The sequence below is a fragment of the Myotis yumanensis genome, unplaced genomic scaffold (assembly GCF_028538775.1).
Source record: "Myotis yumanensis isolate MYYU_CA2020_CCGP unplaced genomic scaffold, mMyoYum1.0.hap1 SCAF_13, whole genome shotgun sequence".
NCBI classification, from domain to species: Eukaryota; Metazoa; Chordata; class Mammalia; order Chiroptera; family Vespertilionidae; genus Myotis; species Myotis yumanensis.
The window spans coordinates 58,137,526-58,162,289 of NW_027223764.1; the positions used below are offsets into that span (position 1 = coordinate 58,137,526).

Below are 24,764 nucleotides of genomic sequence, written 5' to 3' on the forward strand. Positions count from 1 at the left end.
TGCATTTAATAAATAAATTTGGCAATATAACAGGATACAAAATTAACACCCAGAAATTGATGGCATTTTTATATATCAATAATGAATTCTCAAAAAGAGAACCTAAAATATTCCCATTTACCATTGCAACACAAATATTAAGATACTTAGGAATAAACTTAATCCTCTGGACTTAAAAGACTTGTACTCAGAAAACTATGAGACATTGAAAAATGTGATAGAGGAAGATATAAAAAAGTAGAAGAATGTTAAGTGTTCATGGATTGGTAGAATTAACATCATTAAAATGTCCATACTACCCAAAGCAACCTATAGATTTGATGCAATCCCTATTAAAATACCAATGGAATATTTCAGAGATCTAGAACAAATACTCCAAAATGTATATGGAACAAAAGAGACCCTCAATAGCCAAAATAAATCTTGAAAAAGAAGAACAAAGTTGGAGGGAATCACAATAACAGGTATCAAGTTATACTACATGCCGAAACCGGTTTGGCTCAGTGGATAGAGCGTCGGCCTGCGGACTGAAAGGTCCCAGGGTCGATTCCGGTCAAGGGCATGTACCTGGGTTGCGGGCACATCCCCAATAGGAGATGTGCCGGAGGCAGCTGATCGATGTTTCTCTCTCATCGATGTTTCTAACTCTCTATCTCTCTCCCTTCCTCTCTGTAAAAAATCAATAAAATATATTTTTTAAAAAAAGTTATACTACAAAGCCATTGTAATCAAAACAATGGGAAATGGCACAAAAATAGGCATATAGACAAATGGAACAGAACAGAGAACCCAGAAGTTAACCCAAGCCTATGATCAATTAATATTTGTCACAGGAGGCAAGAGCATATAATGGAGTAAAGACAGTCTCTTCAGTAAATGTTGTTGGAAAAATTGGACAGATACATGCAAAAAAAAAAATGAAACTAGACCACCAACTTACACCATACACAAGAATACACTCAAAATGCATAAAAGACTTAAATGTAAGTCCTGAAGCCATAAAAATCCTAGAAGAAACCATAAACAGCCAAATATCAGACACCTCAAATAGCAATATGTTTGCTGACACATCTCCTAGGGAAAGGGAAACAAAAGAGAAAATAAACAGATGGGATTACATCAAAATAAAGCCCTTTCACTGCAAAAGAAATCATCAAAAAAATGAAAAGGAAGCCCACTCCAAGGGAGGACATATTTGCCCATTATTTATCTGATAAGGATTTAATTTCAAACATGTATAAGGAACTCATACAACTTAAACACAGGAAGACAAACAATACAATTAAAAAATGGGAAAAGGACCTAAGTAGACACTTCTCCAAAGTGGACATACAGATGACCAAGAGGATATGTAAAATATACAGTCACTGATCATCAGAGAGATACAAATTAAAATTATAATGAAGTGTCATCTCACACCTGTCAGAATGGCTACAATCAACAAATCAACAAATGACAAGTGCTGGCGAGAATGTGGAGAAAAGAAAACTGCCATTTGACCCAGTGATCCCACTTCTAGCAATATATCCTAAGAATCCTGAAACACCAATCAGAAAGAATATATATGCAATCACTATTAAAATACCAATGGCATATTTCACAGATCTAGAACAAGTACTCCAAAATGTATATGGAACAAAAGAGACCCTCAATAGCATTGAATCTATATTTATAACAGCACAATTTACAATAGCTAAGATTTGGAAACAGCCCAAGTGCCCATCAGAAGATGAGTGGATAAAAAGCTGTGATACATTTATACCATGGGATACTATGCAGTAGTTAAAAAGAAGGAGCTCTTTCCCTTTGAGACAGCATGGAGGAACCAGGAGAGTATTATGCTAAGTGAAATAAGTCAGTCAGAGAAAGACAAGTATCACATGATCTCACTCACATGTGGAGTCTAATGAACCCATGGACTTAGACAACAGTGCGGTGAAGGCCTGGGGCAGGGGCTGGGTGCAGGCTAGAAGGAGTCATTGGTGGGGAGGGGGTAATGGGATTTATGTAACACTTTCAACAATAAAGATTTTTTTAATATCATGTCACTAACTCATAGATACAGAGAACAAATTGATGGTTGCCAGATGGGAAGGGGGTTGGGGTAATAGTTAAGCATGGGGAAAGGATTAAGATTTACAAATTGTCAATTATAAAAACAGTCATGGGGATTTAAAGTATGGCATAGGGAATAAAGTCTATAATATTATAACTGTGTATGGTGTCAGATGGGTACTGCACTGATCTGAATGATCACTTTGTAAGTTACATAAATGTCTAGTCATTATGTTGTACACCTGAAACTAATATAATATTGTATGTCAACAGTAGTTGAGATAGAAAACAATTTATTTGAAAATGACAGCATGACAGAATAAAAATAGACACATAGATCAATGGAACAGAATAGAGAGCCCAGAAATAAAATGATGCCTTTATGGTCAATTAATATATAACAAAAGAGGAAAAGAACATTCAATGGAGTAAAGAATGTCTATTCAATAAGTGGTGTTGGGAAAATTGGACAGATACATGCAAAAAATAACTAGACTCCCTTCTTACACCATTTACAAAAATAAACTCAAAATGGATGAAAAACTTAAAAGTAAATCTCAAAACCATAAAACTCCTAGAGGGGAAAAAACATAGGCAGTAAAATCTCTAACATTTTCTTAGCAATATTTTTTTCTGATATATCTCCTTGGGCAAGGGAAACAAAAGAAAAAATAAATGGGACTATATCAAACAAAAAAGGCTTTGCATAGCAAAAGAAATCAACAACAAAAAAGACAACCTACCCATTGGGAGAATATGTTTCCAATGATACATATGATAAGGGGTTAATATCCAACATTTATAAAGTATTCATACAACTCAACACCAAAAAATCAAATTAGGTCTTTGCACCGAAGGTCCCGTAGGATCGAAGGTCCCGTCAGATCATCTGGAGTGGAGTTTGTAGTCGGAACAGGGAAAATGAGTACCTCACAGGACCAGAATGGCTTCAGTAAGAGAGAACCCCTTCTGAGGTGTCGTGATGCACAGAGGGACTTGGAGCTTGCCATTGGTGGAGTTCTCCGGGCTGAACAGCAAATTAAAGATAACTTGCGAGAGATCAAAGCCCAGATTCACAGCTGCATAAGCCGTCACTTGGAATGCCTTCGAAGCCGGGAGGTGTGGTTGTATGAAGAGGTAGATCTCATCTATCTGCTTAAATAGGAGACACTTCAGCAGCAGGCCCAGCAGCTCTACTGGTTACTGGGCCAGTTCAACTGTCTTATTCATCAACTGGAGTGCACCCAAAACAAAGATCTAGCCAATCAAGTGTCCGTGTGCCTGGAGAGACTGGGCAATTTGACCCTCAAACCTGAAGATTCGACTGTCCTATTCTTTGAAGCAGACACAACTGCTCTGCGCCAGGCCATCACCATGTTTGGGTCCCTCAAGACCATCCAAATTCCTGAGCAGTTGATGGCTCATGCTAGCTCATCCAATATTGGGCCCTTCGTGGAGAAAAGAGGATTTTCCCATTGCTAGAGCAGCGGAAGTCAGCATCCAGCACCACAGCCGTCCCTCTCAGTGAATGGCTCCTTGGAAGCAAACCGACCAATGGTCATCCAGCTCCTTACACACCCAGCACCAATCTCCAGGACTGGCTCATCCAAAAACAGACCTTTGAGAGTAAGTCAGACTTCCTCCAGAACCTGCAGTGTCTTTAGTAATGTCTGGGACAACCTAAAGGGCTTGAAAAACTGGCTCCACAAGAGCCAACAAGAAGTTATTCCTGAAAAACCAAATTATGAAAAGGGTAACAGCTGTTCTACCACCAGTTCATGCTCCATTGATACTGAAAAGGTTGAAGATCCAGAGCTTCTTGATCAAGATGAGATGAGTCTTTCTGATTGGCTGTTGACTGACCAGGACTCTCCAAAGCTGGAGAAGCCTGGGAATGGCAGCTGTGAAACCAGTGAGAAGTTTAAGCGCCTGTTCCAGGTGTTCCATGAGTCCTACAATGTGAATGATTGGCTTGTCAAGTCCGATTCCTGTACCAATTGTCGGGGCAACCAGCCCAAAGGTGTGGAGATTGAAAACCTGGGCAATCTGAAATGCCTGAATGACCACAGTGAGGCCAAGAAAACCTTGTCCACTCCCAGCATGGTTATTGAGGATTGGCTTGTCCGGAACCATCAGGACCCATATAAAGTAGAGGAGGTCTGCAAAGCCAATGAGCCCTGTACAACCTTTGCAGAGTGTGTGTGTGATGAAAATTGTGAGAAGGAAGCCATGTCTAAGTGGCTGCTGGAGAAAGAAGGAAAGGATAAAAATGGTATGCCTGCGGAACCAAAATTTGAATCAGAGAAGCATCCAGATTCCCTGAATATGTGGCTCTGTCCTTCCAGGAGAGAGGCAGCAGAACAAGCTAAAATATCAAAGGCAATGGCTGCTTCCAAAGTTGCTGATTCCTTCAAAATGATAAGGAACAGTTCCTTGTCAGAGTGGCTCATCATACCCTCATGCAAAGAAGCACATCCCAAAAATAGAGCTGGCAAACAAAAGCTTATGAGTCCGGCGGCCACTTCCTGGTGTCCCTTTAATACAGCTGACTGGGTCTTGCCAGGAAAGAAGACAGGAAACCTCAGCCAGTTATCCTCAGGAGAAGACAAGTGGCTACTACGAAAGAAGGCCAAGGAAGTATTACTTAATTCACCCCTGCAGGAGGAACATAACTTCCCCCCAGAACATAATTATGCCCTCCCAGCAGTTTGTGATCTCTTTGCCTGTATGCAGCTTAAAGTTGATAAAGAAAAGTGGCTATATCGAACTCCTCTACAGATGTGAAGGAATGGAGTACTAGAATCAAGCAACTTTTCTGCAAATCATCACATTTCCATGAGCCGAGTGACTGCAGCTTGCCAAATCATTGTGTTTCTGGGTGTGACCAGCCAGTTTAGTTCCTTTCCTGCCTAATTTTGAACTAGTGAAGAGAAATGTCATCACTTATGAATTACTGTGTAAAAGAAAAGGGCTGTTTGTTGATGCTGAGGTGATTGTTTCTTCTTACAATTCACCCCTACACTAGAAAGAAACACAGTATCTTGGTGGATATTTCTTTCACAAGTCTCCATGGCTCCTTAGATTGTGTTGTTGTTAGTATATTCAAACTGTAGTTTTAAAAACGAAAGAGTTCTATATTCAAGGTGTTGATGCAAAGCTAGTCAACTTTCTTAACCTTTTGGCTACCCTTCTTTAGATGCTTCCCTTGCTGTGGGTTTTTTTTCCATTAGTGGTGGAAGTCATTATTTCTTCTGTTTAAGTAATATATAGCCTATTTCACACAAATAATTAACCTTGAGAATAGTGATTGGGGGGGGGGGGGGGGGTAAACCAAAATGTGTGCCAACATCTTGGCAATTTTTGACATTAATTACAAAACATTTAACCCACAGGTCAGATTCTACATTTTCTTTTGTAAGAAATTAAAGCTACTGCAAATTTTGTATTTATTTCCTTAAGTGTTATTAAATTATCTAGTGAGCTCTTTTAGAAAAGCTCTAAATTGCTTTAAGATGATATTCTGGGTAATCCTAACCTATCTGAAAATATTCTGAAGAAATGCAAGCAAAAGAGCCCCAGTGCCGATTAATCAGAGAGCAAAAGGCAAAACATGTTGGAAATATAGTACTTGAACTATTCATTCTCCTAAGGGTTGGTTATTGGTGTATCCTGTGTAAATGGAAGTTGAGCTTGACATTAACACTTGGTGCTTTTAACTAGGGATAAATTAAATGTCCTTACTGCAAGCAGTGTCCCTTGTACCTTTACCTCTAAAAGTGCAGTGAGCTGGCTGTTCTGAACACGTGTGCCTTGGGGTGTTTATTGAAGCTTTATGAAAACTGGTGTTTTCTCAAAATCCTTAAAGTCATGCCCACGATTTAAAAAGTTTCTCTGTAGGAGAGAGATAGGATTTTTTTTTAAATTCTTTGATAAACTGCTTTCCAGGCTTCTAAATTAAGCCACTCAACTTTGCCCTGGTATATGGTATTGGAAATACTTAGTGTGTGATGTTATCACCTAAAAGCCCCTTTGGGGAAATTTCCGTCTTAACAGTGCCGTTTGCCATACAGCTTCATTGGAATTCTTGAACCACGGCTGGGAAAAGCCCTGTATTATTTTATCTCCCCCAGACACCATTTGGAACTTTAATAAAGGTGGTGGGTAAAAACGTAAGGAGCCTTTCCCTTATTTTAGGTTGCAGGAAACTTTGTAGTTTTTGAGGTTCAACACTGTGTATTCCTAAATTTACATTAATCACTTTGCTAATTAGTATGTAAAAGTCTTTTGCATTGATGCATTTTGTACTTCCCTCCATTAAAAGTCTAACAGCCATAGTTGTGTGTATTTGTAAAAGTACCTTGTAACAAAATATTCTATCACATGTAAATGTGATAACCTTTGGTTAGTAGTACACTGATAACAAAAATTTTTATATTCAATAAAATATCTGTATTTTATGAATCTTTAAAAAAAATCAAATTAAACAGTGGGCAGAGGCCCTAGCCAATTTGACTCAGTGGATAGAGCATCAGTCTGCAGACCAAAGAAAGGGTCCCAGATTCGATTCCCCTCAAGCGCTCGTACCTTGGTTGCAGGCTCCTCCCCAGCCTGGGCCCCTGGTCTGGGCTTGTGCAGGAAGAACTAATAGATGAGTTTCTCTCACATCGTTGTTTCTCTCTGTCTTTCCTTCTCTCTTCCACTCTCCCTAAAAATCAATGGGAAAATGTCCTCATATGAGAATAAATAATAAATAAATAAATAAATAAATAAATAAATAAATTATTTAGTATTATTGGGCAACAGAACAGCAAGAATTATGACAAATGGTTTAGTGGAAGGAAAAAAAAACATTTCAGTTCTAATAATTCCCTATTGAAACACATTTCCCCCTAAAATCACCCTCATTTTTATTAGAGAGCCAAATTAAGACCGATTTATTTAGTGCATTAAGTCTAGTTACAATTTGGCCTGATTTTTTGCATAAACACAAGAAGAATAACAGTTGATCACACAGACTTTTAAAAATATATGCTTTGCTGGAATCTCATGATTGAGCTTTAATTCGCCCCGCAGGGCGAAGACACCACGCCACCTAGCTGCCATCAGGCTTTCCTGCAATACCTGCAGACTTGGGTGAATTCCTCAAGCTGAGGTCCCTAATGATGTCTTGAGGTTTCTTCCTTGCCATCTCTCAGGAAAGCAGCCTTCATTCCTTACCTGGAGACACTGCCATGAGCCACGTGACCAAGCAAGGTACTAGGCTTTTCTCCAAGGTGTTCACATCGGCCTCTTTCCTTAAAGCTTCTTGGTGACATCCAGAGTTCAGGATGTCACTCTCAGACATGACACTCCAGTCAAAGTCTTGGTTAACGAAACTGGTTGGAAACTGGTCCTATTGAATTCATGCAAAGAAATATATTGCCAAATTCTGGAGGAATCAGGTAGAAAAATATATAATTTTCCAAATTGCTTTAAAAATGCTTCCTGATATCTGAAAAACAAAAATTTTAAGAATCAGCAATACTTAATACAAAAACTATATAATTACTTTCAGTTTATTCAGTCCATTAATAATTTCCCCTGATTTTTCTTGCCAGTATTTCTATAAATCCAGATACTTCATAGAGTTCTAATAATTTTCATCCAGTTTGAAGGGAATGATCTGAAAATGTCAGAGTCCTTTCCATGGATCCCTCAGAAGGTGTAACATTTTCCAAATGCATTATAACAAAAGTGACTAACTCTAAATGACAAGAAGAAATTTAAAATGACACAGTTATGGATATGATTATAATAGAATCTTGTCCTTTCTGCAAAACACAGTATTCTAGGATAACAATTAGAGTTGTTATTTCTTTATTTGTAAAACCTTCCTATGTACCTTAAGCAGAAAATTTTTCTTCATAAGGAGAGAAAACAAATCCTTGAGGCATTCCAGAGCCTATTGGAATGACCAAAAGCTAATTCTATGTAAAAAAAGTTTCTTAAAATTAAAACCCTGGGAAGATTGTCAAACTTATTTTACCAAAAGATTGTATATCATCATTATTAAACAGAATTAGACTATTTATTCATTCAAAGTGACAAAAGGGTATTAAACACACACACAGGCTAGCAAAACTTAAGTTCCCACGTTTAAGATCACATTTTAAGTAACTAAGTATCTAATTAAAATAACACAATATGTAATCATTTCAAAAATTTATAGAACTTTTTCTTCCTAGGCAAATACAGAAAAAACGTTTTTTCTTTTAACAGACTGGAAAAGGACTAAACAAATTCTGTATTAGCTTCTTTTAGATTCATTTATCTAATCAAGTGGATTATTCAGATTACCTATAATTTTCTTTTAAGATTTCTCTTAATAGTCCTTCTATAATTTTCATAAATCTTATTATTCATTTATCTTTAGAACAACTTACTTTCCTTTTCTCTTCAAAAATGCATCTCCATACCATTCAATTTCTTTCCAATAAGTTAGAATTTGTAACTCTTAGAAATCTTCATTTTTAGGTGACAAGTAAATACTTAACATTTCTCAGATTAGCAATACATTCACGTTTTTAAGAGATATGCTTCAAATAAAATACAAGACATATTCATTAACAGATTCGAATTTATCCTCTAGATTCTCTGTAATAAAAATCCAAAAGTAGGCAAACTCAGATTAATTAATATTTCAGTATCCTGTTGTTTCAAAATACCTAGGTATTTTAATAATTTTTACTATTTAACCCAGCAAACTGCAAAGTTTTAAGTTACCAAGTACTTTGGAAAAATACATTTAGGCATAAAATTATCACTGAAAAGCTTTCTCATAAACCCTTCATTTTAGTTACATCCATTTATTATGTCTTAATGACTTTGAGATTTTAAAACCAATTATTATTACCCAAGGCATTTTCTTGGCAAATATTGTAACAGGGATAAGTCATGGCTAATTCTTCTTTACAAAATGGGAGTGCCCCTTCCCCCAATGCTATTTCTGCAGCTGGCTGGAGAGCACTTCTGCAGAACGGGTCCTCCCAGGAAAAAGACTTGGAAGTTTAGAAGGTTTTACTTCCCATTATTCTTTCTGAGTAGACTGTAACAACATGTAATCTTGCATATCAGAAGAGATCTTAAGAACAGAAACAAACAAAAACCCCTACAGTAAATAAATGAGTACTCTCAAAAGAATGGACTGGGCCTGCAGACTGAAGGGTCCCAGGTTCGATTCTGCTCAAGGGCCCATGCCCAGGTTGTGGGCTCCATTCCCAGTAGGGGGTGGAGGCCACTGATCAATGTTTCTCTCTCATCATTGATGTTTCTCTCTCTCTCTCTCTCTCTCTCCCCCCCCCCTTCCTCTATGAAATCAATAAAAATATACTTTTTTTAAAAGTATGGACTGGGACATTAGCCTTAGAATCCTATCTCACACTAACCAAGCAGAGTAAATGACCTTTGGTACTGAGAAGCAAAGCCCACATAGCAGACACAGAGGATTCCCTATGTTCATAAAAGGGCAAAGAGCAAACTAAGTGTCCAAAAGATAGAAAGCAGGTAAAGTACATCAGTAACCAAAGTTACATTACAAACAGACAGACAAGAACTCTTACTTGCTAAGAACTTCTGGTGGCTGATGCCCTGAGAGGGAGAGCAGTAAGGGTCCCCAAAATTAAGAACGTTCAGCAGCTGCTGGGAAGTTCCTACAATCCCATCCTTAAACAAATTAAACCAAACAACAAAGACACACAAAGCAACAATCAACAGAGACACTCTTATATACAACTAGAAGCCTTGTGCACGAATCCGTGTGTCAGTAACTCACCAGTAGCTGGCTGCTGCCCCCCAGTAGCTCTCCGCCCACTGCCTCGCCCTCCTGTAGCTTCCTCCACTCCCACCCCCTCTCATAACTTACTGCTCTGCCCCTTCCTGTAGCTCTCTGCCACCCGCCTGTAGCTCACTGCCCCAGCCTCCTGTTGATCCGTGATCTGGTTGTTATGCAGTTGGTCATTACACTTCACAGCCTAATGACCATTTGCATATTACATCTTTATTATATAGGATACTAAACTCCTGCTGCATGAAATTTTTACACGGGTAGGGTCCCTAGGCCAGGCTGGCAATCAGGACTGATTTTTGGGGTGAATGGCAGGGTGATTGGGGCCCCCACTGGCACCCACCTTGGCTGGCCTGAGGCCTGCAGGCTGGGGGCAGCTCCTGCATTGAGCATCTGCCCCTTGGTAGTCAGTGTGCATAATAGCAACCGTTCATTCCACCAGTTGTTCTGCCAGTCAATCCACCATTCAGCCAATTCGCATATTAGGCTTTTATTATATAGAATTTACAGGCGCACACACCTACCGACAAGAGCTTCACACCATGCTCCTTGTCTGTCCAGCCACAGACAACACAAAATGCCCTGAGTAAAAACAAACAAACCAACACTGAAGCAGAGCAATGTCTCTCATCCCATAGGGGCTCAGGCTAAGGGCTTGGAGACCAGGCCAAGGACCGCTGGAGGTCTCTTGCCATCCAGAGCTGATCAGACTCACCCAGTAAATGCATACCTTAAGCCCAGACGAGAGGCAGTACAATGTCTCCCGTGCCATACATAGTGCATCCTTCCTCTCAAGGAACCCCAGACAGGAAGCAGCCACTGCTTCTCATGCCATACTAACACACTTGATTCCTCCTACAAAAATGCTTTATTCAACTTAGGTCTCAGGTGAGATGACGGAAATTGCTGAGGCTATGGCTGAGATTCAAAACAGGGAAATTCCTGTCAGTGCTACAAGTAAGAGTCCAGGGCTCAGCCGCAGGAACCCCCAGTCCAGACAGTAAGCAGAATGCCCAGTACTCATCCCAGAGGAGTCCCTCTCTTACACCCCTTCATGTTCACCAGAATATGTAACCGCACAATCAATGGGTTCATGATGCTTGTCATTACTTGAGCCAATTAAGCAGAGACAGGGTGGAATCATATATGAGCATTTTTTTCCAATACTGCTGGAAGTATGGGAGAGCAGCAGGTCATCCACAAAAATCTGCTCTGCACCCCACCATATGCCAGCTGCCTATATTGGGTAGAAGGACAAAGATTACATGGGGAAGTAGGCAAAAGGGCAAAAGGGCAGTTTGCAGATATGTAAAAGGCTGGGTATCTTCAAAGGGCTTAGTGATAAGTAAGAGTTGGGGTCTTCCAGTGGCGAATAATATGCAAAGGCAGAGTCTTCAAAGGGCTGGCGATTCTGGTTTCTGGCTCTGGTTTCTGCAAAGAAGTTGTTCATCTTTCCCTGATAATAGGCAGCTCCAAGTGGGAAGGAAGGGCTGCATTTCCTGGTGAGCTCCCAGCTGTGACCACCAGCCTGGTTAGAATGTGCCTTCTCTAATCAAAACAAAACAGTCACGGTTAACAGAGCATGATTCATATTTCTTACAATTCCAGCTGGTTCCCCAACATTCTATTTCTGCCCCTATCAGCAGCCTTCAACTATAAGAAGTTGGGAGGAACTTCATACAGGGAATGCTGGGAGGTAGAAAAGACAAATTATGCCATCAGGGTGGATGCACCTACTCCCTCTCTGACACAAGTCTTCATTTTCAGGTCGGGCAGTGTGGGCAACAACTGGAAACACATTTGCAACATGGTGGAGGAGGTGGTGAAGAAGCTTGAAAAGTATGGATCTTCATGCTGCAGGGTGTTTCCCCTGCTGGGCAGAGCACATAGCCATTTAGACTCAGTGGGCTTGGGGGTCCCCCAGGGCAGGGGCACAGAGCCCAGAACAGGGCTCTGAAGCAGGAAAGGACAGGCCAGTCTAGTCCCACCAGGGCTTGGAGACTTTGCTTGGTTCAAGGCTGGAAGTCAGACCATAGAGCAAGGAACAAGGCTACCACTGAGGACCTCATAGATTAGGAAAAAGGCAGACCAGTAATACAGTAGCTGAACACCTGGGTAAATGGTGCTGAGGGCAAACAGAAAAGGGCATAGGACTTATAAGGCAACTTGAAGGAATAAACAAAAATTCCTAGAAAAAAAAAATCCAGGATGGCTTGAGAGAGGATGCAGAAATTTGGACTAGGGCTTGAAAAATGGGGAAAGACAGGGCCGCAGGAGACTGCCTGTGGAGGGAGTGGTCTGTTTGACTGAAGAGTGAGGTTAACACTGAGGAGGGAAGGGAAGGAGGCTAGACTGACACAGTGGGACTGAGGCCATAGAGGTTCATAACGCCAGCCCCAGGGGTTGGCACTTCCTGCTGTGAACAATAGGAGCTATGGAAGAATCTTGAGCAATGGTTGAAGCGATCAAGGTTAGTTGCTACAAGAAAATCCGGATGATTGTGGGTAAAGTGGAACAAGAGCCAGGAGCAGTAGCAAGCAGAGCTAGGAATTTATGGAAGCCATTTAGCCAAGGCATAATGGAGGGAAGCAGATCAATAAGACAGTGGACAGGGAGAGAAAAGTGAGGGGTGTATTCTTGCGAAGAGCAAGAACAATTTAAGATGAGGTGGGGACAACAGGCAAGATAGGAAGAGTAGTGAAGATCCAAGAAATTGACAGTAGAAGAGAACGTTCACACAGGATGCACAGGTGTCTATCTCTCTGGGTGTGTGCGGCACGCATGGGCACGTGTGGGGTGAGCCTGCATACAGGCCTGTGTGAGTGTGAGAGACTACAGGCTGTTGGGGAGCAGGGCTGGAGCAGGAAGACATCCTGGGATTTCCCTCCAGGAAGGAGCATGATCTCAGAATTCTTCACTTAACTCATGGGAAACACTGGGGTTTGGAAAATGGGCCCAAAGTGGAAGAGTTGGGGTGGGGGAAGCGTAGGTGTCACGCCCCGCCCCCCGGCTGCTCATTAGGGTCATTCTGAGCCTGTGTATGTGTCATCTCACGAAGAGTGCTTCGTCCCCAGCCCAAAACAACGGATATCCTTCATCACCTATTCCACAGAGGGTGAAATCATCATGAAGCTCACCTCAGACAGGTAGGTGCTGCTTCATCCCCTAGGCAGGCCCAGTGGCCCAGGCTGAAGGGAGAGCCAGTGAGTGAGGGGTTCCCTGAGACAGAAGGGGGAGCACACTGGTGTGCAGGTTGGGCTGGGCTGAGCTCCCCCTCCCATCCATGCCCACCCTGACCCCAGCCCCCAGCCCCCAGCTCCCTCTACAACTGGCTGTCCTGGCCCTGACCGCCCCTGTCCCTCTAGACCAGAGGTTCTCAACCTGTGGGTCTCAACACCTTTGGGGGTCGAACGACCCTTTCAGAGGGGTTTCCTAAGACCATCGGAAAACACATATATAATTACATATTGTTTTTTGTGATTAATCACTATGCTTTAAATATGTTCAATTTGTAACAATGAAATTGGGGATCACCACAACACGAGGAATTGTATTAAAGGTTTGTGGCATTAGGAAGGTTGAGAACCACTGTTCTAGACTATCTCTGCCCTGAGTCCCTCCCTCTTGTTTTCTTAGCACAGGCTGGCTGTGAGCAGTCCTGGGATCTGGTACCACAGAGGTGTGGTCCTTTATGAATATGGCCCGTGTCTGGCACCTGCTGTGCTCTCTCACTCACTGCCCTGGGTGAGTGGGCTTGGGGCCAGGACAGAGACAGAACCAGAAAGGATGTGATTTCTGATTGAAGGGACAGGCTTCGGCAGAGGGGAGCTGGGTCCTGTGGTGTGTCTGAGACCTGAGGCCCTGAGTTGTGAGCAGCAGATGGGCTGGTGTTTGAGGAAGGCGGCCACCCCTGCATCCCAGGTGCGCCGTCAGCGGCCCCATCATGGTGCCCACGCCTGACAGTGGGAAGTTATGGAGCTTCTGAGCAGCTGGGAGGCTGAGATTCCCATGGACACACCAGAGTGGAACCCAATTCAGAGTGGATGAGGCACCACAGAGAGTGATGGACACTTAGGAGGGGCGGCAGGCCAGGATTTGTGGCACACGGTGTTGTGCAGGCTCTGGGAGAGAATCAGAAGCAGCAGGTGACACAGAGACAGCCAGGCTGCAGGAGCGGGTGAGGCCCAGTGCATGGCCATAGCACCCCATGTCCAGCTCAAAGAGGAGCAGGAGGGCCTGGCTGCTCTCCCTACAAGGGGAGGGAAGGCACGGTTCTCATTGGGTGTGTGGCTTGTGTTTAGGACAGAGAGGCCTGGGTGGGTTTGAGGTGGGTGAAAGCAAGTCCATGGTCAGGGACTCTGGAGGGGGCAGGGAGAGTGGCAATGGGGGCTGGGCCTGGGCCTCTGGTGGAAGAGCACCCCCTGGGGGACAGGGAGACCACTGCCTCCTCCAATAGCTGGGGCTCTGGGCCTGACCTGGCGAGCTGGGGGGGGGGGGGGGGGGGGTGGACCTGGAGGATGTCCCAGGTCCTCTCTGGAAGGTGAAGGTGGGGCCATCTTCCAAGGGTGGTGACAAGAGTTTAAAATCCTGGGCGTGGGAGGTGACACTGGAACAGGAGGTCTTCTAGAGGCAGCAGGAGCCAGGGCTCCTTCAGGAGCAGAGCTTAGAAGGGGGCTGGCAGGGCAGCGACAGGGAGAACCAGCTCAGGAGAGCAAGGCCAGGCGATCTGGGTCCTGGGCCAGAGCTGGGAAGGGCTGGCTGGCATGGCAGCATAAGTGTGCTGCTGTTAGAAACACGCAAACCTTCCAAAGTGTGGTTAGCACAGGGGAGGGTGTTTGTGCTGTGCTGGACAGGGCCTGGCTCGGCCTCGCTGGCCAAAGGCCCTCCCCATCCCCCCTGAGCTGTGCCAGCTCGCCCCCAGGGCAGCAGCTCTTCTGCCTGCAATGAGAAACCAGCCTTCGGGTCCAGGCTCCGCTCCACCTTCTGTGGCAGCTCCTCCCTGTCCCCTTGGATTACCCTGAACCTTAGCCCCCAGCGCATGCCCCAGGCCGTGCCCTGCTCCCTGCACTAACAGTGTGGACAGGTGCCACCCAGGCAGCCTGCAGAGGACTGCTCTTCCCTGCACGGCAGCCCCAGGGCCTCTTCCCCAGTGGTGCTCTTGTTCTTAGGAGCACGTTGAGACTGGAACACTCGCACTCGCACTAAGTATCTTGACTACTTCCTGTAACGCGGACCCAGAGGGGCAGAGCTTGGGAGGAGCCAGTCAACCTCAGGGTCTGTGGCAGGGGAGGTGGGCACAGGCAGGGCCTTAGCAGGATGGCCTTTTCCAACTCAGCCTTACCTGTTGGAAGATAGTGTGTTCCCTGAGGGGTGTCTCAGAAGCTTCACACACTGCCAGTCACGTTGGAGGTGCGGGGTTGACACTGCACATGCATGGATGCTCCCCTCTGACCACAGACGGTCCAGGAGGGCCCTTGGTGACGTCCCTGACGTCCATGTGCCTGAGACAGGGATGAGCTCAGAGAGAGCCAGGCCGTAGCCCTGGAACCAGCAGAGCGTCATCCCCAGCCCCACCCAGTGCTCACCAGATGGGCGACAGAGCAGGCCTGAGCAAGGCCTGTCAATTTCAAAGTCTCAGGGCAGAAGAGCCATGGCAGGGCCACTTGCCTGTGTCTTCTCCCTTCCAGGCAGGTCAACCCAGTGCTAAAGGGCATCAGGACAGCTTGGGGTGTTTTTACCTGTCGATTCCTCATTCCACCTCTACCCTCTTTTTAAATTTTTTTCAGAAAAGCAATAAAGAATGGTTTTCGCAAACTTCGATATGTAGCGGCTGGAGGAAACACAAACATGCAAGAGGGACTTAAATTGGTACACACTCTAGAGATCTGAGTATTTACTCTGCTTTGTCAAGTTCTTAGACTATTTTGGGGTCATCTCACCCATTATTGCTTCATTTTGTTGCAGGCAATTGAGCAGATTGAAAAAGAGAAATCTAGAGGTAAGCTGCCTGCAGACTTCATGTGGTCATGTCTGGGGTACAGTAGGCAGGGCCTCCCTGAGGTCCGGACACAGACCCACTTGGCCACTTCCCAGCGCTGACACTGGAGCAGGCGTTTGCCCTCCCCGTGCTGCAGGCTCCTCTGTGCAGCCAGGATAAAAGCCACCCAGTGATGTCTCTCAGAGCTGCATAGGATCCTGTGGGTACATTCTTGGTTCTTATTAAATACTAGAGGCCCGATGCATGGAATTTGTGCAAGAGTAGACCTTCCTTACCCTGGCTGCCAGCACCGGCTTTCCTTTGGCACCCAGGACCCAGGCTTCCATTGTAGTCCAGCTTCGTCCAGAAGGAAGTCTGGAAGGACATCTGGTCTAATTAGCATATTACACTTTTATTATTATAGACTAGTGGCCCAGTGCACAAAATTCATGCACATTAAAAGGGAATTTATCAGAGGAAATATTTTAATTTTACTATTTGCCCTTTCTCTATAATGGAAGTGTTAAAGATGAAAGAAAATTAGTAAAATGTACATAAAAATCTCCCTCCTGTCAGAGTCTGGGGTGCACTGTAGGACACAGAGTCAATTCCCTGCCTACCCCTATGCACCTCAAAATAGTGCAAGACCCAGACTAGGCGGGCCCCACCCTCATCAAGCCCCACTGGGCGGGGGGCACGACCTCAGATCCCCTGGCCCAGTGCTGGGGTGGGGGTAATAGCCTCAGGTTCCCTGACCCCAGTGGCAAGGTGGGGGGTACGGACTCAGGTCCTCTGGCCCCAGAGTGAGGGCATGGGGACACGAGGCGGCGAGGGCATGATGACCATTTGCATATTAGCTCTTTAGTATATAGGATGAGGTGCTTGACCTACACGGGCTGCATGAAAAAGCAAAAAACAAAACCCAGGGACCTAGGACACACAGGATTCAGTGTGCAGAAGAAAGACCCGGAGGGCCCCTCTCTGGCCACACTCCTGTCTCTGCCACAGTTCTGGCTCTGACTCCTGTCTTTCAGCTTCTTCCCTTCAGTTCACTGGTCCTGTGACAGTGTCTCCAACAGAGGGACAGGTTGTGCTCAGCCAGAGCCATCTCTGTTTGGACAATAGGGTCACAGCTGTAGTCAGGAAAGACGTGTGGACCTGGTTGGGAGCAGTGTTGAGCTGGGCGTGGGATCTGTGGCCCACCTGCCTCAGACCTTGAGTGGGAACCACTGGAGTGTCCTCAGGCTCTGTCTGGAGCAGGACCCGGGCCTTAGACTCAGTGGGTCTGGCTTCTCCCTTTGCTCATCTGAAAGGCTGCGCTCACTGAAACAGCTGGAGTGGCCTTTCAGGGCAAAGGCTGCACATCTGGTAGCAGTGAGAGTTCAGTAGGAAGAGACCTGAGCTGGGCTCAGTCTCTGCATCTGTAAAGTAGGTTCAGGCAAAGGTCCCTCTTCCTCTGGAGTCAGTAGCACAGTCCTCCAGGGGACTGGCTGTCATATAATTGGGTCTGGGTGACCTCTCCCCAAGAGGAGGAGGTGTGGGGAGAAGTTCTGTGGCCCTGGTCACTCCGGGTGCTGTTAATGACCACCCTGCTCCCTGGTATTTCTTCAGGAAGCAAGAACCCAGTGACTATTATCGCTCTGACAGATGGAACACTTGTAAACACGGCGTTTGAAGAGGCGAAGAAAGAAGTGAGTCCAGTCCGTCATCGTTACTAGCATTTTGCTCCAAGCATTTCATGATTTATACTCATCCCTGTCTTTATCCAGGCTGAAAAGGCTCGGAAATTGGGGGCTGTCATTTACGGCGTGGGTGTGAATGACTATAAACGAGAACAGGTAACCAGAGACCCCCTGAGCCCATGTGGGGAAGGTTTCAAAGGCGGCTTTCCAAGGTTCGCCCGTGGCTGGTCCTTGACCTCAGGGCGAGTGCTTGGAGGACAGATTGGCACTGCAGAAACGGGGAACAGTGTCATGTAAAACCCACACCAGAGGTGGGGGCTGGAGCGCTTTTCCCCCTAAGGCTTGGCTGCTGGGGGGACCTGGCTCTGGCTCTGGGAGTCTAACTTGGCCTGAGTCCAGATTCTGTCTCCTGGGAGGGGGACCTGCTGTGTCCTCAACTCCTGGCTGTGGCTCATGCCTTCACCTCTGGCTTGTAGCTGAATCAAATTGCAGACAGCAACAAACACGTCTTTGGAGTGGACACTGGGTTCGAGGATCTAGTGAAGATCGCAGATTCAGTGAGTTGGGTTGGGTGTGAAAAGGGTGATGGCGTGGCTTCCCACCATAATCTGTTCCACCTCTTTCTGACCCTGACAACTCTGCATTGCAGCTCTCAAGAACTACCTGCGTTGAAATTACAAGTGCCATCCCTTCAAGTTTCTGTGCAAACGGTAAGATGTGAAGTTGCTATTGTAAACACAAGCAGTGTGTGTTTGTGTTGTGAGTCTGTACTGTGCGTGTGGTGGGTGTGCTGTCAGCATGTGGTATCAGTGTGTGTGGTGGGGTGAGTGTTCTGTGCATGTTGTATAAGTGTGGTGGGAGTGGGCTGAGTGCATGTGGTGTGTGCGGTGGAAGTGGCTTCAGGGATGTTGTGAGTGTGTCTGTATAAAGTGGTCTGAGAGTGCATGGTGTGTGTATTGTAGGTGAATTTGGGGTCCTACTTGGGTGTGTGAGTGTGTCTGTATGGAGTGGTACAAGTGTATGTGATCCATGTGGTGTAGGTGAATGTTGTGTCTAAGTGGATGTGTGGGTGTGTCTACATGAAGTGGTCTGAGAGTGCATGGTGTGTTTGGTATAGGTGAATGTTGTTTCTAAGTGGGTGTATGGGTGTGTCTACATGGAGTCATGTGAGCTGTATGGTGTGTGTGGTGTAGGTGAATGTGGTGTCTGTGGATTTGTGGGTGTGTCTGCAATAAGTGGGGTCTGACTATGTGTGGTGGAGGTGACTGTGGTGTCTGGGTGTATGGTACGTCTGCATGGAGTGTGCTTGCAGTATGTCTGCTGAGAGTACGTGTGCATGGAGTACGTCTGCTGAGAGTGCAAAATGTGTATGATGGAGGTTAAAGAAGTATTTTAGTGGATGTATAGGTGTGTCTGCAGGGAGAGGTCTGAGTGTGTGTGTGGTTGAGGTGATTTGGGGGTCTTTATAGGTTTGTGGGTGTGTCTGCATGAAATGGTCTTACTAGTAGATGCATAGTTTTGTGGTGTAGGTGACCAGTGTCTGTGGGTATTCGGCTACATCTTCATGGAATGATCTGATTGTGCATGGTGTGTGTGATGGAGGTGAATGTAGAATTTTAGTGGGGATGTGGGGATGTCTGCATGGACTGGTTTGAGTGACTGGTGTGAGTGGTGTAGGTGAATGTGGTGTCTTGGGTGTATAAGTGTGTGGAAAAGAGTGGTCTGATGTGCATGGTGTGTATGGTAGACATAAATGTAGTGTTCTTGTGGATGCGTGTGTGTTCATGGAGTGCTCTGATGGAGTGTGGTGTTTGCAGTGGAGGTGACTTTGGTGTCTGTAGGTGTGTTGGTGTACCTGAGTGTTTGTGGTATGTGTGGCATAGATGAATGAGGGTCTTTGTTGGTATGTGGCTGTCTGCATGGAGTGCTTTGAGTGTGTATGGTATATGTGATGGAGGTGAATGCCATTTCCTTGTTGGTATGTGGTTATGTGTGCATGGTATGGTGAGTGTGTGTGGGGCGGGGGGTGGTAGCAGTGAATGTGGCATCTGTTGGTGTTTGGGTTGTGGGGGAAGTGTTCTCAGTACGGTGTGTGTGGTGGAGGTGACTGTAGTGTCTCTGGGTGTGTGGTGTGTCTGAATGGAGTGATCTGACTGTGCAGAGGCAATGGAACCCTCTGGGCAGTGCAGTGCCTGAGGACACAGGGGCTCTCCTCCAGGGCCCAGTGGCAACTGAGCAGCACAGGAGCAGCAGCAGAAAGCTCAAGGGAGGGAGGGAGGGCATGTGGGCCATGAGCAGTGGGCAGCGGGCATGGCCCCTGAGCAGTGCAGCCCGTCTATGCTCCTGGCTGTCCCATGGCCCTGCTCAGTGGCCACCCTCCCTCCTGTCCCACACATGGAGCAGGAGGCAGGCCCTTCCTTCACTGAGGCTGTGACCACCAGGGCGACACTCACAGCCCTGGGAAGCTGAAGGCCACAGAACACCTCTCCAGGTACCAGGGAGGGCCTGTCCCCAGCAGAAATGGTGTTGCTGGGCCCTGGAGCTGGCACTGGAGGACCGATCCGGACCCTGTCCCATCCAGGGGTTCGGGAAGATACCCGCCTTCTCCAGGCACCGCTTCTCTCGCTGTAAGCCTGGGTAGTAACACAGAGCTTAGGGGTTCTTGGGAGCTTTAGGAGAAAGTTGAAGAATGGTGCATAGTCCATGCTCAGTTAGTGGGACTGTCACTTTGCACAGACATAGGAGCTCCTTGCCTTGCTTGCCCACAGATGGCGCCTTTCTGGTTCCTCTGGCTTTGTGTGTGGCAGGGTGACGACGCTGGCTCTTTCTGCCACATTTAGAGCCTGAACTCTCCACACTCAGGAGAACTTGCCTTCTCTGTATGGAAATACAGAATGCCTTGTCTATGTAGGTCCAGTCTTGCCCAGAAATACTTCTTTGCAATAAATAAACCTGGAACATACATTGCAAATGATCATCTGGGAGACTGAGGGGAAGACCGCTCATGTGGCCCTTGTTAGGTCAAGGGAAGGGGCTGCATAAGAGACAGGACCTGCAGGCAAACACGAAGCCCAGGTGGTGGTGGGCAGGACCTAATGAAGTGTGAGCTGTGAGTGTGAAGCCGGCCACAGCAGTTCAGAAGCAGGCTTGTGTTGCTGGCCACCTTGCCTGGAAGAAGGCACATTGCTTAGGGACACAAGCCTGCCCTGGATCGGCCCCACGCCCTATGACTCCACACAGGGCCACCAGCTGGCCTGCCGGGTGCCTCTCAAACCAGAGGTGCTATCCGGGGCTTCAAGGTGGCTCAGCCTGGTCCTAGGTCCTGGGAACTGCCTCAGGGACCCTCAGGCCAGGCAGGTACAGTGATCAAGAGGCATGGGCCCAAACAGAGGCCAGCATCAGCCGCAGCGCAAGAGCCTGTTTTCTTTAAGGCGGAGGAGGCCAACATGGCCTTGATGGAAGGGGTGCTGCAGGGAGACTTGCAGCCGGAGGGACCAGAAGGTCAGGCCCAGGGCCGCGCTGGCCTTTCTGAGGAAGTGCCTCCAATGGACGGACTGCGGAGTGAGGCCACCTGAGCCAGAAGCAGGCTGGAGGCAGTGACCCTGGCCCGGCAGCAGGAAGACCTGCTGGCTGCCCTGCCCCACGCCCCAGGATCCGGCCCACAGTCTGTCCTCACTGTGACCCTGGTACTTACCTCAGGAACTGCCAGGGGCCTACATCCTGGGGATGCCAGGCCCAGAACTCCAGCTCAGCACACCAGGATCTCCACACAGGCAGGAGGAAGGCCCTGGGACTGTGGGTGGGGTAGGTTCATGGAGGGCCAGGAGGAGACAGAGCAAGAGCCTCCTCTGCAGACTTCTGTAGGCTCACTAAGACAGGATGGCCCCTTTCACGTGAGTCCCCTGTGCAGGGCCCTCGGCTCCTTCATGCCGCAGCCACTGCACACCCTGCCCTGAGCGCTCCCATGTTCCAGGCACAGAATGACAGGGAGGAGGAAAGGACCCCGAGTGTCAGGAAGTCCCTGAGGTGCCCAGGCCTGGGTGCTCAGCTCAGACCTGAGGCAGGGATGTCTTCACTCCTCTCATGTATGTAGGGGCCGGGGTGAGCAGTGCTGCTCCCCTCAGGGGGCCAGGGAACCCAAGGCGGGTCTACCCTGTGGAGGGATGAGGCTGGAGCCTTTCATGGGCTCCAGGGTCAGGGGCTGAGCAGACCCCTGAGTGCCCGGGGCCCAGCCCCGCCTCCTCATTGTGGACCCTCAGAGTCACCAGGTGAGGATGTGGCCAAGGGGTACACAGATGTGGTCAGAGTCAGAATTGCTCCTCGGACTCCCCTGGGACTAGGGGGTTGAGGGGTGGCCTTCTCTACCTGAGAGCAGAGGCAAGACACCACTGAGCCCTCCTCACACAAGGGCTTTCTATGTCACCCTTGCAGAAAATTATGACTTGAAGGTTTCTGGACGAGGCTTTAAAAATGCAAGGAACAAGAATGAAGTTATTTGTAGATTCACGTTTAGTGACAAGAAATTCTTCGGTAAGTACCCCTGGGCCCACTGTGTGACTGTGTCCCACAGCACACTGCATTCTACTCAGCCCGCCAAGTCCTCCAAGCACTGCTGACCATTGGCTGGGGACGCTGGGAGACAGGGGCGGCTTAGGCAAGTGGAAGGAGGAACCTGGTTGTGGCCCCTCTTTTTCAATTGCCCAGAGAGAAGTACCTCTCCTCCCCCCTTCCATAGGCCAGGACAGCTCCTTGGAGCAGGCCTTTGCCCCTGCCCAGGACAAGTTTGGACACTGGGTCTGCCCTCACAGCTGCATTTCCACACCCTCTCCTCAGCTTCCAGTTCCCTTGAGAGATGAGTAGTAAACCCCATGAGTGTGCTGGTGGGGATGGAGGCAGCTCTGGGACCTGAGTCTCTGCTAGGGGCACCAGTAACTTTCCCAGGAATGCGTGTTCCCCCTGGATGGACAGAAGATGCCTTCTGCTGGGCCTGGCCCTGCAGTGTGGCACAGTGCCCATCACACACATGGAGCAGGTGCCTGTGTGTGACCTTTCGGAAATTAGTATTCTGTTCTCAGCCTCTTTTCTTTTCTGTAAAACAGGGCCAATGTGAGGGTTGTCTAACTGAGCTTTATAACATGTAGAACAGAAATGCAGGAAGAGCTTAATTTTAAAATAAAAGGGCAAATTAGTGAAAATACACAGGCATCAGGCGGCTTCCATGATGGGAGCACTGAGGTGGGAATGCTCTTCCCCAGAGTGCTGGGACAGGCGAACTTTCTGCATCCTCCTCACTTCTCCCACTGAGCCCTCTGCACATGCATTGGATGTGATTATATTTAGATCCTGGTGTCTTATCCCAGGGCCATCTGGTATACCCAGCACAGCTCTTCTCCTCAGCTCACTTCTCGGCCCTGTCTCCTCCTCTCACAGTGCACAGTACGGACCTCACTCCACACCACACGGGGTGTAGTGGCCTCAGGGAGTTGGGTTTCCCTTGTCTTTTCTTTCTCGGCAGAGGCTTGGACTGAGGAACTCCTTTACAGGTGAAGCTCACAGTTATTGAGCACTTACCACAGGGAGTGCCTTCTATATACTCCCACAGTCACTTCTCTCAGGAGACAGATTGGTGCTCCATTGTATGGATCCGTAAGCAGAAGGAGAAGCCACTAACAAGTTTGCTCATAGCCAGAAGCTGTGCAGGGAAAGCTAGAAAGTGGACCCAGGGGATGTGAGGGCCTTGTCGGGACCTCAGCCTCCCTGAGGTGATATCTCTTGAGAAAATGGGACACGACCTGTCCCCCAGGAAATGTCTTCAGGTGCTGCCGCTGTGGCCTGTGGGTGTAGTGGTTCCCACTCTGGAGATCACCAGTGTTTCCCTCTGAGGAGGACCAGGGCCAGGGTCTCAACCTGACGGCCAAGCTGGACCTGGTCAGAGGCTGGACCTGTCCCACAGGACTGTTTACTGTCTGGAGTTCTGGTGCACTGAGGAGGATTGCTGTAATTGTTTTTAATTATGTTGTCCTCTGATAAAATATCTAGAAAAACATTCAGAAAATGTAGAGAAGTATAAAGAAAAAATATACAAAAACCAGTGCTTCTATATGTTCTATGCAATGTGTCTTTATCATGTAATATTTTTTTTATTTTTTTAAATATATTCTTTATTGATTAAGATATTACATATGTGTCCTTATCCCCACTTTACCCTCTCCCTACCCGCCCCCCTCCCCCGTTGTCCATGTCCATTGGTTAGGCTTATATGCTTGCATATAAGTTCTTTGGTTGATCTCACCCCCTTACCCCCACCTTCTCCTACCTTCCCTCCAAGGCCTGACAGTCCAATCAATGCCTTTCCGTCTCTAGATCAGTCCTTGTTCATCAGTTTATGTTGTTCATTATATTCCACAAATGAGTGAGATCATGTGGTATTTATCCTTCTCTGACTGGCTTATTTCACTTAGCATAATGCTCTCCAGATCCATCCATGCTGTGGCAAATGGTAAGAGTTTCTTTTTTTACGGCAGCATAGTATTCCATTGTGTAGTTATACCACAGTTTTCTAATCCATTCATCTGTTGATGGGCACTTAGGCTGTTTCCAAATCTTAGCTATGGTAAACTGTGCTGCTATGAACATAGGGATGCAAATATATCCTTTCTGATTGGTGTTTCTGGTTTCTTGGGATATATTCCTAGAAGTGGGATCACTGGGTCAAATGGGAGTTCCATTTTTAACTTTTTGAGGAAACTCCATACTGTCTTCCATAGTGGCTGCACCAGTCTGCATTCCCACCAGCAGTGCACAAGTGTTCCTTTTTCTCCGCATCCTCTCCAGCACTCGTTGTTTGTTGATTTGTTGATGATGGCCATTCTGACAGGTGTGAAATGGTACCTCATTGTTGTTTCGATTTGCATCTTTCGGATGATTAGTGACTTTGAGCATGTTTTCATGTGTCGCTTGGATTTCTGAATGTCCTCTTTTGAAAGGTGTCTATTTAGGTCCTTTGCCCATTTTTTGATTGGATTGTTTATCTTCCTTTTGTTAAGTTGTAAGAGTTCCCTATAAATGTTGGAGATTAAACCCTTATCAGATATAACATTGGCAAATATGTTCTCCCATGCAGTGGGCTTTCTTGTTGTTTTGTTGATGGTTTCCTTTGCTGTACAAAAGCTTTTTATTTTGATGTAGTCCCATTTGTTTATTTTCTCTTTAGTTTCCAATGCCCTAG

At 46.6% G+C, this 24,764-nt stretch overlaps 1 protein-coding gene and 1 pseudogene across 1 annotated transcript in view; both read left to right on the forward strand.

Moving 5' to 3' along the window:
• LOC139021564 (anthrax toxin receptor-like) overlaps positions 1 to 24,764 on the forward strand; it is a 122,538-nt gene that overhangs the window by 66,636 nt on the left and 31,138 nt on the right. The window contains exons 2-10 of the mRNA XM_070431950.1: positions 11,645 to 11,716; positions 12,952 to 13,023; positions 15,664 to 15,745; positions 15,842 to 15,875; positions 17,466 to 17,545; positions 17,624 to 17,692; positions 18,013 to 18,093; positions 18,186 to 18,246; positions 21,968 to 22,066. Of these exons, the coding sequence (XP_070288051.1) occupies positions 11,645 to 11,716; positions 12,952 to 13,023; positions 15,664 to 15,745; positions 15,842 to 15,875; positions 17,466 to 17,545; positions 17,624 to 17,692; positions 18,013 to 18,093; positions 18,186 to 18,246; positions 21,968 to 22,066 (650 nt within the window). The remainder of the gene's footprint in view (positions 1 to 11,644; positions 11,717 to 12,951; positions 13,024 to 15,663; positions 15,746 to 15,841; positions 15,876 to 17,465; positions 17,546 to 17,623; positions 17,693 to 18,012; positions 18,094 to 18,185; positions 18,247 to 21,967; positions 22,067 to 24,764) is intronic.
• On the forward strand, positions 2,961 to 4,911 carry LOC139021611 (nuclear receptor coactivator 4 pseudogene; annotated as a pseudogene).